This window comes from Theropithecus gelada, chromosome 11 (genome assembly GCF_003255815.1).
Source record: "Theropithecus gelada isolate Dixy chromosome 11, Tgel_1.0, whole genome shotgun sequence".
In the NCBI taxonomy this organism is placed as follows: domain Eukaryota; kingdom Metazoa; phylum Chordata; class Mammalia; order Primates; family Cercopithecidae; genus Theropithecus; species Theropithecus gelada.
Genome location: NC_037679.1, coordinates 52,164,156 through 52,176,423, shown reverse-complemented (window position 1 = coordinate 52,176,423; position 12,268 = coordinate 52,164,156). Strand labels below are relative to the sequence as shown.

Here is a 12,268-nt window from a genome sequence, read left to right as displayed (position 1 = left end):
TGGCACGCGGTCGTCGCGCGGGCGCGGCCCTCTGACGGAGCCCAGGCGTGCGCTCCGCAGCCTCGGCGTCCCCAGCTAGCCGGAAGAAGCTGCGGCGACAGCGTCCTGCCGCCTGTCCGTCACGCAGCCGCCCACGCTGCCACCGCTTCCGATTGGTCGCTGGCCCGGACCGGCCCCCTTCAGCCCCGCCTCCCGCGGATGGACAGGCGAGGGGCGGGCCCGCCGCCGCCCCGCCCCCCGGCGGCCGCGGGCGGGCCCGCCCAGCTGTCAGTTACGGGGGCCGCCCGGCGGGCGGGCAGGAGGCGCTCGCAGGCTGTCTAGTCGTTTGCTCGCTCTCTCTCGCGTGCTCCCTCTCGCCGCCTGTGGGGAAGTCGGGGCCGCCCGAGCGGCCGCCGCCACCGCCTCGCCCCGACCTCCTTCCAGGTCCCCTCCCGGCCCAGTCCCTCCCGCCCGCGCACCCCGAGTAGTCAGTGGCCCCGCGCAGGGTTTGGAGAGTCACCGAGGCGGCGCCGGGTGGTGGTTAAACCATGTTAAGGAGGATTTTACAGAGGGTAAGAGAGTGAAACCGTCTTTCCGGCAGCACGTGAGCGGGACTGCCGGAGCTTGGGGCCGCGGCGCGGGCGCCCCTCCTCAGCGCGGGCTCTTTCCTTCTCTAGGCCCCACAGCCCGGCAGGCTCTTAGGCCTCGGTCGCCTGGCCCGGGGGCGGGGAGGGCGGGTGGGGCCGGCGCGGCGGGGCGGCAGGCGGAGCCCTGATGGCCCCGCGCGTCGAGGCCTGGCGCCCGCTCCGGCGCGAGGCTCGGTCTGTGCGAGCAGGCTGCGACCTGGAGGGTGTGGTGCCGGCGCGTTCCTCCCGGGATCCCGGAGTGGGAATGAAAATGGAGAGTTGGTTGCCCGTGGGACGGGCCGACTGGCCGCCTGCCGGGCTGGAGAACGCCCCCTGGGAGATTGCGGGCGGCTTGCTTCGCCCTTCCCCACCCGCCGCACTCCCCGTGTCCCCCAATTTGACACTACGCGCACCTGCCACACACGGCCCCGCTTTCTCCTTTGGGCCACATTGGAGGGTGGTGTGGTGAGCCCCGGCCTACCTTGGGCCCAGTCGTGAGACTGACACTGGCAAAGTCAGCCGAGAAGGAAGATGTTACTCACTGTTGGAAACTTTTTTTTAATTAAAAAGACGTTTTCTGTCCAAGCCCCACTACCTTATTTTAGCTATCCGAGAATAAATCCGCAGTAAGCTTGATCAAGTGGTATACACTTAGTTTCTGCCAGTGCTGTCTCTGAAATCTGGAAAACCTTGAGGATAGAAAGATTAGAGCATTAGAAAACTGTAAGTGTATCATTTAGGAATCAGTTACTAGAATAACATAATTCACATCTCTTTTCTTATAAGAGTTGTTGTACCTATCAACTGGTAAATTTTTTTGGGGGGGGCTATAGCTTTTTTCTTTTCTTTTTGAGGCTGATAGGGTGTAACAAAGTGTAAATGATTGAAAAGTAGGTGCCAGGCCTATTAGTTCTTTACCGAGGGAGTAGCATAACTAGTTCAAAGGACAAAAGAAATTAGTTAATTTGTAGGATTCAGCCGAGGAATGTGCGGAAGAGAGTTGAGTCATCCAGTAGATAGGAAGGGAGTGCTCTTGCTTCTGCCTAGCTTTCTCCTAAAAGAATGAAGTCATGTGAAACTTGGTCAGTTATTAGAGGGAGAAATAGTTAACTTCTTTATCTGACAACCTGTATTGACATTTAATTGTATTTTGCAGTGTTTTGTCAGTTTTGAAATCCCGATCAGCGATGATTTTGGCAGTAGCAAGGGCGTGTCCTTTACTTTTCCCATCACTTCCTTAGTTCAGCAGTAAAGACATCTGTGCATTATTTACTTTGAGGCTTTAGGAGATTTTTCTTTTATCAGACCTGGAGGAACTGTTTACCTCATGTTTCAGATTGTGTTTCTGTCATAGTTCCGCAAGTGAAAGTTAGTTTGCCCGTGGTTTGCTTTGAAGTTTACAAATAAAAGTGTTTACTGGTTTAAGAATGGCTTCTGTAGTTATAGATTGGTTTTCAGAAATAAGGGATGCTTTCTAGTAATCTTGGTTTGAAGTTAAACATGGAGATTATATAAAGATCATTTTTAATGTTGGTGCATACCTATCAACTGTTAAAAAGCTTCCGTTGAAACTACAAAAGTGAAATTGATTGTGGTTGTTGCCAGAGATGTGATATTGAATCATCACATCCGAGTAAGTCAGTTGACAACTGAGTTTCTTAACGTTGGCGCTATTGGCATTTGTGACTGGATAATTCTTTGTCGTGGGAGGCTGCCCTGTGCCTTGTAGGATGTTAGCAGCATCCTTGGCATCTACCCCCACTAGATGCCAGTAGCATTCCCCTATATTCCCTTCGCCCTTGTTGTGACAACCAAAAATACCTCCAGATTTTACCAGATGTCTCCTAGGGGCAAAATTGCCTCTGGTTGAGAATCAATGTGTTAAATGCATTAACTCTTTAATAGGAAAGTTTGAAGTGTTTTTCACATTTAAGTACTTAACTTTCTTTTATTCGGTGTATTTATATTGAGTTTCAGTAAATGCCAGTCTTCATGCTAAGGGCTGGGAAATAGTTGATTAAGCTGTGGGTCCTCCCTTTGGAACTCACAGGCTGTTTGGGAGGTGAACTTTTAAAATGACAGTGGTATGTAATAGAATAATGAAGAGGACAGAGGACCCAGGAGGCACTCTTTGGGAGGAGGTGAGGGTAATTAGGAAAAGCTTCAGGGAGGAGGGCATATTCACAGCTCAGAAGAGGGAAGGGCATGTCAGGCAGAGGGAACAGCAAATGCAAAGAGATGGAGTCATAAAAGGCGCACTCCCCACACTGTGGGGAGTGTGAACAGTTAAGCTTAGGAAGTGAGATGGTCTGTAGCAATTAGTAAGAGATGAAGTTACCGTGGTGGCTAGAGACCAAATTGTGAGAGGACTTAAGAGTCCCTTTGAAGGAGCTCAGCTTTTATCGTGTAGTTGGGTCAGTGTTAATGCTGAGTATTTAATAGGGACATTTTGATAAATGTCTTAAATCTGGTGATTTACTAGTTTAGAAGGTAGAATATATATTTTATTAACTCTGCAAGTGGTATTTACCAACAAGTATAACTTGAATCTTTAAATTGTGTAACATGGCAACCTAATTTACCCCACACTGCTAGTCTTATTTCTCAGCGTAGATATTAAGATATAAGATGAAAGCTATTGTTAATTTAGAGATTTATTTGCAATGGACTCCGTGCTTTGAAATTATGTGGCATTCCTTTAACATTTTGTTTTTAGATGACCTTTTCATTTTAACTATTCTTATTTTCTTCTGAATAGTGTCCTTTAAATAGCATTTTTTAAAAGAAGAAAGAGACAAAGTGCTTACAATCAATTAGAAGTCAAAGTCTTTGAACATCATCAGTCTCAGGATACTTTACAGAAATTTGGTTTCTGGTTCTTCTGCTTCTGTCCCTCCTTCTGCTCATGCTCCTCCTTTTTCATTAGCTTACTAAGGTGTTTCTCTGAGGCTTGAAAGAGGCTAGAAAACAAAAACAAAACCAAAAAAACCTCAAAACAAAACCAAAATGAAGTAGCTCCAATATGTATGTATTGAATATTTTACTTTAGAGTCCTTTGAAGAAAAACATGAATTTAAAGTACTTAATGGTTAGAAATTTAATCAACATTTAGTACCTTAGGCAGCTTGTAAACCTTGTTGCCATTTCTTTCTAAAGTATTATAACTTACTGTGGGCTGGCTTAGTGGCTTATGCCTGTAATTCCAGCACTTTGGGAGGCCGAGGCGTGCAGATCACTGAGATCAGGAGTTCGAGATCAGCTTGGTCAATGTAGTGAAACCCTGTCTCTACCAAAAAATACAAAAATTAGCCGGGCATCGTGGTGCACGCCTGTAGTCCCAACTACTTGGGAGGCTGAGGTGGGAGAATTGCTTGAACCTGGGAGGCAGAGGTTACAGTGAGCCAAGTTTGCACCACTACATTCCAGCAACAGAGTGAGACCCTGCCTTAGGAAAAAAAAAAAAAAAAAAGAAAGTGACGTACTCTGATTAGTGGTTTTTTTTTGTTGTTGAGACATCTATTGTGGGCCTACTGTGTGCTGTGCAGACAATGATGGGTAAAGCAGGCATGAATTTCTGTGGAGTTTAGTGTCCAGTGGAAGAGAGGAATTGTTCAGAGATTCATACAACTGTACTATTGAATGAGTTCTAGGAAGGACAAACACAGTCCCAAGAACACCCAGCAAGAGGGCCCTGGTCTTAGATGTTGGGAAGGCTTCCCAGATTAGTTGTACATCTAAGTTTGATGAAAGTATTGTTCATTTATTGAAGTGAATTTTAAAAAGTGACAGCTAATGGAATGATTTTCTTTTTGAGTGGTTTTTTTTTTTTTTTTTGGGCATGTTAGGAATAAAGAGATTAAGATATTAAAGATCCAGGACTAGAACTGAGAATAAAGAAGACATTAAGAAATGAAAGAACTAGGGTTAGTACTCAGTTTTCTTCTCTAATTCCAGTGGACTTTTGGTTGAGCTAAAGAAATAATGTAATTTAGTAGTTAAGAACATGAACTCTGATGCCAGACTCCCTGGGTTTGTATCCTATTTCATTTACTATCTGTGTAGTTTTGGAGAAGTTACTTCTCTGTGTCTCAGTAAAATAGTTGTAATGATACTACCCTCCTTATAAAGTGGAGAACTAGATAATTAATATGTATAAAAGTCTTAGCCAGGCGCAGTGGCTCACGCCTGTAATCCCAGCACTTTGGGAGGCTGAGGTGGGTGGATCACCTGAGGTCAGGAGTTTGAGACCAGCTTGGCCAACATAGTGAAACCCTGTCTCTACTAAAAATAGAAAAAATTAGCTGGGCGTGGTGGCGGGCACCTGTAATCCCAGCTATTAGGGAGGCTGAGGCAGGGGAACTGCTTGAACCCGGGAGGTTACAGTGAGCCGAGATCATGCCATTTCACTCTCCAGCCTGGGCAACAAGCAAAACTCCATCTCAAAAAAAAAAAAAAAAAAAAAAAAAGTCTTACATGTTAGCTGCCGCTAATGTTGGTATTTTCTTGTTGTTTTTGGTGTTTAACTTTCTTTTCTTTTTTGAAACAAGGTCTTGCTCTGTCAGCCAGGATGGAGTGCAGTGACACCATCACGTTCACTGCAGCCCCTGCCTCCTAGGCTCAAGTGGCCCTCCTGCCTAAGCCTCAGGAATAGCTGGGACTATAGGCGTGAACTACTACACCTGGCTGATTTTTTTAAATGATGTTTTAGTGTCATTATAAACTCCAAATTTCTTTAAGGAACACTTTTCTTATCACTTCCTTTATTTTTCTAGTCTCCATTTTTTTTTTTTTTTGTAGATGAGGTAGATGAGGACTTAGAACATAGGTGCATTCATTTTATGTACTACTGAATATTTATTTTGTGCTAACTACTGTGCAAAACACTCTTGAGAATAAAAAACAAAAAACAAAACAAAACAAAAACCTGCTGAGCTTTAATGGAGGAGACAGATAAATAATTACAAAACAATGTGATAAGTGTTGTAATATATACACAGAGGAAAAGTTTGTAAGCACAAAAGAAAAAGTAACTATGTGGTGGAGAAGGGGTGTGGTAGGGGAGGGCAAGGAATAGAGATTGTGGAAGGCTTTGCAGAGGATAGAAGTGACTCAGGCAAGGAGGGACAAAGGACAGAAGGGCATTTTAGAGATCGGAACCAGACAAATCCAAGGCATGATATAGTTTAATATAGAGTAGGGGGATTGTGAGTATTTCTGGATGTGGATGGGATGGTTGCAACAGGTAGCTTGAAGGGTTTTGGACCTTATACTGTAGACAGTAAGGAGCCACAGAGAATTTTAAAGTTATCAAATTTGTAATAAGGAAAACCCTCCAAAAGTAGTTCTCCCAGATAATCTTTACTTTATTTTATTTTATTTTTGAGGCAGAGTTTTGCTCTTGTTCCCCAGGCTGAAATGCAATGATGCAATCTTGGCTCACTGTAACCTCCGCCTCCCGAGTTCAAGCAATTCTTCTGCCTCAGCCTCCCGAGTAGCTGGGATTACAGGCGCCTGCCACCGTGCCCAGCTAATTTTTTTCTTGTATTTTTAGTAGAGACAGGGTTTCACTGTGTTGGCCAGGCTGGTCTTGAACTCCTGACCTCAGGCGATCCGCCCGCCTCGGCTTCCCAAAGTGCTGGGATTACAGGCGTGAGCCACCGCACCCGGCCAGGGTAGAGATTTTTTTGTTTTCCTTTGTATGTTTTGGTCTAACATGGTGCTTGATGCCTGGTGGTTTTTCAGTAGTACATATTAACTACTTGGTGGCCCTGTAGAGAGGATGACTTCATTAGGGAGACATCAGCTAGAAAGTTATTGTTGTTCTTAAAATTGTTGCATATTGGAATCATTTGGAATTCTTAAAAACAAACCAGATTTTTGAGTTTCTCAATTGAATCAGAATTTCTGGACCTCTGGCCCTTAGTCTAGGGGATAATTAAAGCTTGAATTCAAGCAGTGGTTTTGTGGATAGAGAGAGAATAAAGTGATTTTCAAGAAGAGGAATAGAATTGCTAGAACTTGTTGACTTGTGAGTAGTTTGGGTAGCTGTGAGGGTGGTGGAATAGACCTAAGATTAAGGATAGAGGTGGAGGAAAAGGTTGGGGAAGAAGAGAAAAGTGAACTAGAGGTCTGGACTTCCCAAGTGGAGATGTTCAGTAGGCAAGAGAAAATACAAGTCTAGCACTCAGGAGACAAGTAGAGGCGGGTGTTAGGTATATGTAAATGTTGAAGAAAAGTTGAGTCAAATAAGGACTGAGAAGTGCCCACTGAATGTGACAATTGGGTCATACCTATTTCGGTTGCAAGAGAGTCACAGGGGGAAATGAATGACTAGGAAGTAAGGGAATAGAAACAGGGAATATAGACTACATGGAAAGTGTTGAAATATTAAATGCATTAATGTAATCTGTCATTCTTTGACCATCTTCTAATAACTTTCTTTTTTTTTTTTTTTTTTTGAGACAGAGTCTTGCTCTGTCGCCAGGCTGGAGTACAGTGGTGTGATCTCAGCTCACTGCAACCTCTGCCTCCTGGGTTCAAGCGATTCTCTTGCCTCAGCCTCCTGAGTAGCTGGGACTAAAGGCATGTGCCACCATATCCGGCAAATTTTTGTATTTTTCGTAGAGACAGGGTTTCACCATGTTGTCCAGGATGATCTTCTGACCTCGTGATCCACCTGCCTCAGCCTCCCAGAGTGCTGGGATTACAGTCGTGAGCCACTACACCCAGCCAATAATTTTATTTTCAAGGATTACAGATCTCAAATTAGTTTAAGTTGAAAGAGGGATTTATTATAAGGTTTCATAGTGATCTAAGATCTGGAATTACTGTATACATAGTTGGGTCTCTGGAGAGCAGGACCTGGAATGTGTCAGGGACAGAGGCAGCTCTTTTGTCTGTCTCACACTTTCTGATGGACCACTGGCTTCTTATCCCCACTTCTCTGTGCCTAGTCTCGCTGCTGCTTACTAAGTGTGGCCAGGATTTTGATGGCCATCTGACATGATTCCACATGCCTTTCACGTTAACTTTGTATAGCCAACTGGCCCAATGTCTTGTTTCCAGAATCCCAACAGAATAATCTAAAACGTTTTTCTCATCTTTTCTAGTCAGGTCATGCATAGGTCTCTGGATGGCCAATAGAATTGTTTCCTCTGGGTCAAGTGTCCATTGCTGGTCTAATCAACCAACGTTGGGGGTGGGGTAATATTGTGTCTTCAGGAGTTGTGGCAGCATGAAACACATCTTTTGTAGGTCGTTCTTCTAGAAATAAACCTTACCATGGCTCTGTAACAGTGATAATGTTTCTGATTAAGTTCATTTGGTTCTAGGAGTAAAGAATCTATTGGGTTAGCTCAAATAGGATGGTAATGGTTATAAGGATACATTCTGCAATTAAAAAAAGGTAGAATTTCATAGAAATCCAAGGCCAAAAAATGTCATATGGGGCTGAGCCTCTGATACATCTTTACTGGAAGTCTTTGCAAGATTAAGGCAGTGCTCTTTGGGAGCTCTGTAACAGGGCTTTATAGATTTTTCACTGTAGGGTTCATCTGTTAAAGGACTTAGTTCACCTGTTTGCATGCTTGTTTCTGCTGTTAAGTAATTTTTTTTTTTTTTTTTTTTTTTTTTTGAGATGGAGTCTCGTTCTTGTTACCCAGGCTGGAGTGCAATGGCGTGATCTCGGCTCACCACAACCTCTGCCTCCCTGGTTCAAGCGATTCTCCTGCCTCATCCTCCTGAGTAGCTGGGATTACAGGCATGCGCCACTATGCCCGGCTAATTTTGTAGTTTTAGTAGAGGTGGGGTTTCTCCATGTTGGTCAGGCTGCTCTTTTTTTTTTTTTTAAATTATTTTTTTATTATTATACTTTAAGTTCTAGGGTACATGTGCATAACGTGCAGTTTTGTTACATATGTATACTTGTGCCACGTTGGTGTGCTGCACCCATCGACTCGTCAGCACCCATCAACTCGTCATTTACATCAGGTATAACTCCCAATGCAATCCCTCCTCCCTCCCCCCGGTCAGGCTCCTCTTGAATTCCCGACCTCAGATGATTCGCCTGCCAAAGTGCTGGGATTACAGGCATGAGCCACCGCGCCCAGCATTTCTTACTCTTTATTCTAGTTTTCTTAATACCATGGCTTCTGCACACTCAGAATCTGTGGTCTTTTGAAACTTTGGCTGGGTTGTAACTTTGATTTGCTCAAGTCCTTCAAGTACTCTTACTTTGTCTCATAACTACAGTGTATGTCTGTTTAGTGTCAGTTTGTACAGCTAATCAATCATTTCTCTTTTTAATTTGTAATTCACAGGCCTAAACATGGGACCCAGCTGTAGCTGTTCATTGCTGCATTGGCCTCCCCACACCCTGCACTGGGCCATTTCACTGGTGGCTAGCTAGCTGGTTGAGTCCAAGTGATCACATCTGGTTAGTCAGCAGTAAGCATGGGAATCATATAACTTGGCTGTCTTGGGCTTTGTTCTCAACACGAACAGTGGTAGGACAGCTTACTGTAGGATGGATCATGGCTGTTGCATGCCCTATGATTGATTGACATATTTAGCACAAAGATGCATAGACATCTGTTTTAGTGTTGCATGGGCCATAGCAGTAGATGCAATTTAATAAAAATCATCTTCTTTCCCTTATCTCAGTTTTTAATATCAGACTGTGGCTAAATTTTACATATGTATGCGAATATAAAATTTTTTCCAGTGTGTTGGTGGTATTTTATTTTGACTTAATTAACTAAATAATGTTTGGAAAATGTTTTAAGAGTTCCTTCCTTTATACTGTGCTGTGCCAAAATAATTGCTTTGTGAATGGATTAAGTGGTTGGTAGGTCATATGGAGTTAGATCCCCAATAAAGAAGTAGGAGTTTATTTTGTTTTGTAAAACTTTTTTTTGTTTGTTTCGTATAACTTGTTTGCAACTGCCCATATATTTTAAGCAGTGATTTTATTTTAAAAATATTTAAAAATGATAAAATAGATTTCTGATTATGAAAATAAATCATACACATCATGAAAATTTGAAAAGTTTAGAAAAGAAAAATTGAGAAGTAGCAAAGGGCTGTACCACTGTGGGTAGTTTAACTTTAAAAGCGCAAGACTCAAAAGTCAGATGGAATCTCAGCTCTTCCCATTATTACATTTGTGGTCTTAGCTAATGACTAAGTTAGCTTTTTAAACTTTTTTTTTTCCCCCACTTGGGTAAATGAGAGTAATCTGTTGTCTTTACTCGAAAGATTGTTGTGAGAATTAAATGTTATAAAGCAATTAAAGTGCCTGGCATAGTGCCCATCATAGAGTTTACATCTTACTATTATTATTGTTAATAAAAATATAGTCTTTCATTTAGCAGACTACCGACTGATATTTCTTCAACTAGTATAAAACACAAGTTTTATGTGCAGGAATTTGAAAATACACATAATCTAGGGGAAGTTGATATCCAGAGCTTTATAATAAGATTTATGCCTCAGGGTTATTTTGGTTTTATTAAGTTTTTGATTATAAAGGCACCAGAGCATGTTAAGAACTCACTGAATCTGGAATCAAAGACCTGAGTTCAGGTTCTGCTTCTGCTACCAGTGTGATCTTAGGCAAATCGTTGAGCTTTCCTGGGCTTTATTTTCCTTATCTGTTCAATGAAGGCATGGGCTAGGTGATCTCTCTTTTTTTTTTTTTTTTTTTTTGAGATGGAGTCTTGCTCTGTTGCCCAGGCTGGAGTGCAGTGGCGCGATCTGGGCTCTCTGCAAGCTCCGCCTCCCGGGTTCACGCCATTCTCCTGCCTCAGCCTCCTGAGAAGCCAGGACTACAGGCGCCCACCACCACGCCTGGCTAATTTTTTTGTATTTTTAGTAGAGAGGGGTTTCGCTGTGTTAGCCAGGATGATCTCGATCTCCTGACCTCATGATCCGCCTTCCTCGGTCTCCCAGAGTGCTGAGATTACAGGCGTGAACCACTGCACCCGGCCAGTGATCTCTCTTTTTTAGTTTTTTTAGACACAGTCTTGCTCTTTTGTCCAGGCTGGAGTGCAGTGGTGGAAACAGCACCTGCCACATAGTAGGCTCCAGAAGATAGTAGGTCTCTTTCTTTACCGAGGTCTTTGTCCCTCTAGTGTATAGCCCTTTTTGATATTTCAAAGGCAAGTAAGGCGCATTATTGTAGTGTGACATCTAGATCCCCATTCAGGGTGGAGACACCTTCCTTTAGCTGCCTAGAGTCATGGCTGCTAAAGGCCCATAGGTGCATCTTTTTCTTGGACTTGCCCTTGCAGAAGGAAGCAACCTGCATTTAATTAATGATTAATGTGGAAGATATGCATTGCCTCATTAGAGTCTTATATGAAGGACTGTCCCCACTTCAGAACTCTTAGTAGGATTCACTGAGGTTGCTGTTGTGATTGTGTTACTATTCAGTACAGTTCAATTTCTCCCTCTACTCAATCATGCTTTCCTCTATGCCCACACAGGTGTTGTTCTTGAGATTATTTCCCGATAAACCTCTTGTATGCAGATTTCAGTCCCAGAGTCTGTTTCCTTGGGAACCCAAGTTACGACAATCATCTACTATTTGGATCGTCTCTCTCAAAATTTTTGCATTATAGAAAATGATTATATTAAGGATGGATTTTAATTTTATTAATTTTGTGATCTACTTCTTTGAAACTGATTCTATATATCTTTTATAATGGGAATCTGTAGCCAGTAGATTCAAATTTTTGTTAGATTATAAAGTGTTACTTAACAGATTTTTTTTTTTTTTTTTGAGACAAAGTCTCACTGTTGCCCAGGATGGAGTGCAATGGTGCGATCTAGGCTCACTACAACCTCCACTTTCCAGGTTCAAGTGATTCTCATGCCTCAGCCTCCCAAATAGCTGGGATTACAGACACATGCCACCATGCCTGGCTAATTTTTGTATTGTTAATAGAGATGGGATTTTGCCATGCAAACTCCTGGCCTCATGAGCCACTGCGCCTGGCCACCTAACAGATTTTTTTTTTTTTTTTTTTTAATAATGATGGAGTCTCACCCTGTTGCCCAGGCTGGAGTGCAATGGCACGATCTCAGCTCACTGCAACCTCTGCCTCCAGGTTCAAGCGATTATCCTGCCTCAGCCTCCCCAGTAGCTGGGATTACAGGCGTGCGGCACCATGCCCAGCTAATTTTTGTATTTTTAGTAGAGACGGGGTTTCACCATTTTGGTCAGGCTGGTCTCGAACTCCTGACCTCATGATCCGCCCAACTCGACCACTCAAAGTGCTGGAATTATAGGCATGAGCCACTGTGCCCGGCCCAGATTTTTAAGTTTGTTTCATAGTCCATGATTTTGAGCATGATCCACAGATCCTCTGTTCAAGAAATTTTATTGTCAGTACCTTTCCCTGTTCCCTTAAGTGAGTTTAAGACTTATATAAAATGAAAAGTAGCTACTTCTTTAAAGTAGACCGTTAACCCTTATTTTGGTATGTTTTTGTATCTGTCTATTCATATTTGATGAATCAGAACAGCCTATGCTTTAAACTTGCCTAACATATGTAGGTCAATTTTAATCAGATGGAGGGTATTTTTAAAACTTTTATTATTTCACCTAATATTACTTATATTCACTTAATATTTCACTTAACATTAAGTTAATTGTATGATAT

At 42.9% G+C, this 12,268-nt stretch overlaps 1 protein-coding gene across 1 annotated transcript in view; it reads left to right on the top strand.

The window, feature by feature from the left end:
• The first annotated feature begins 249 nt into the window (after window positions 1-249).
• Window positions 250-12,268, top strand: part of EEA1 (early endosome antigen 1) — a 164,833-nt gene continuing 152,814 nt past the window's right edge. Inside the window, exon 1 of the mRNA XM_025402728.1 lies at window positions 250-551. Within this exon, the coding sequence (XP_025258513.1) occupies window positions 528-551 (24 nt within the window). The 5' untranslated portion in view covers window positions 250-527. The remainder of the gene's footprint in view (window positions 552-12,268) is intronic.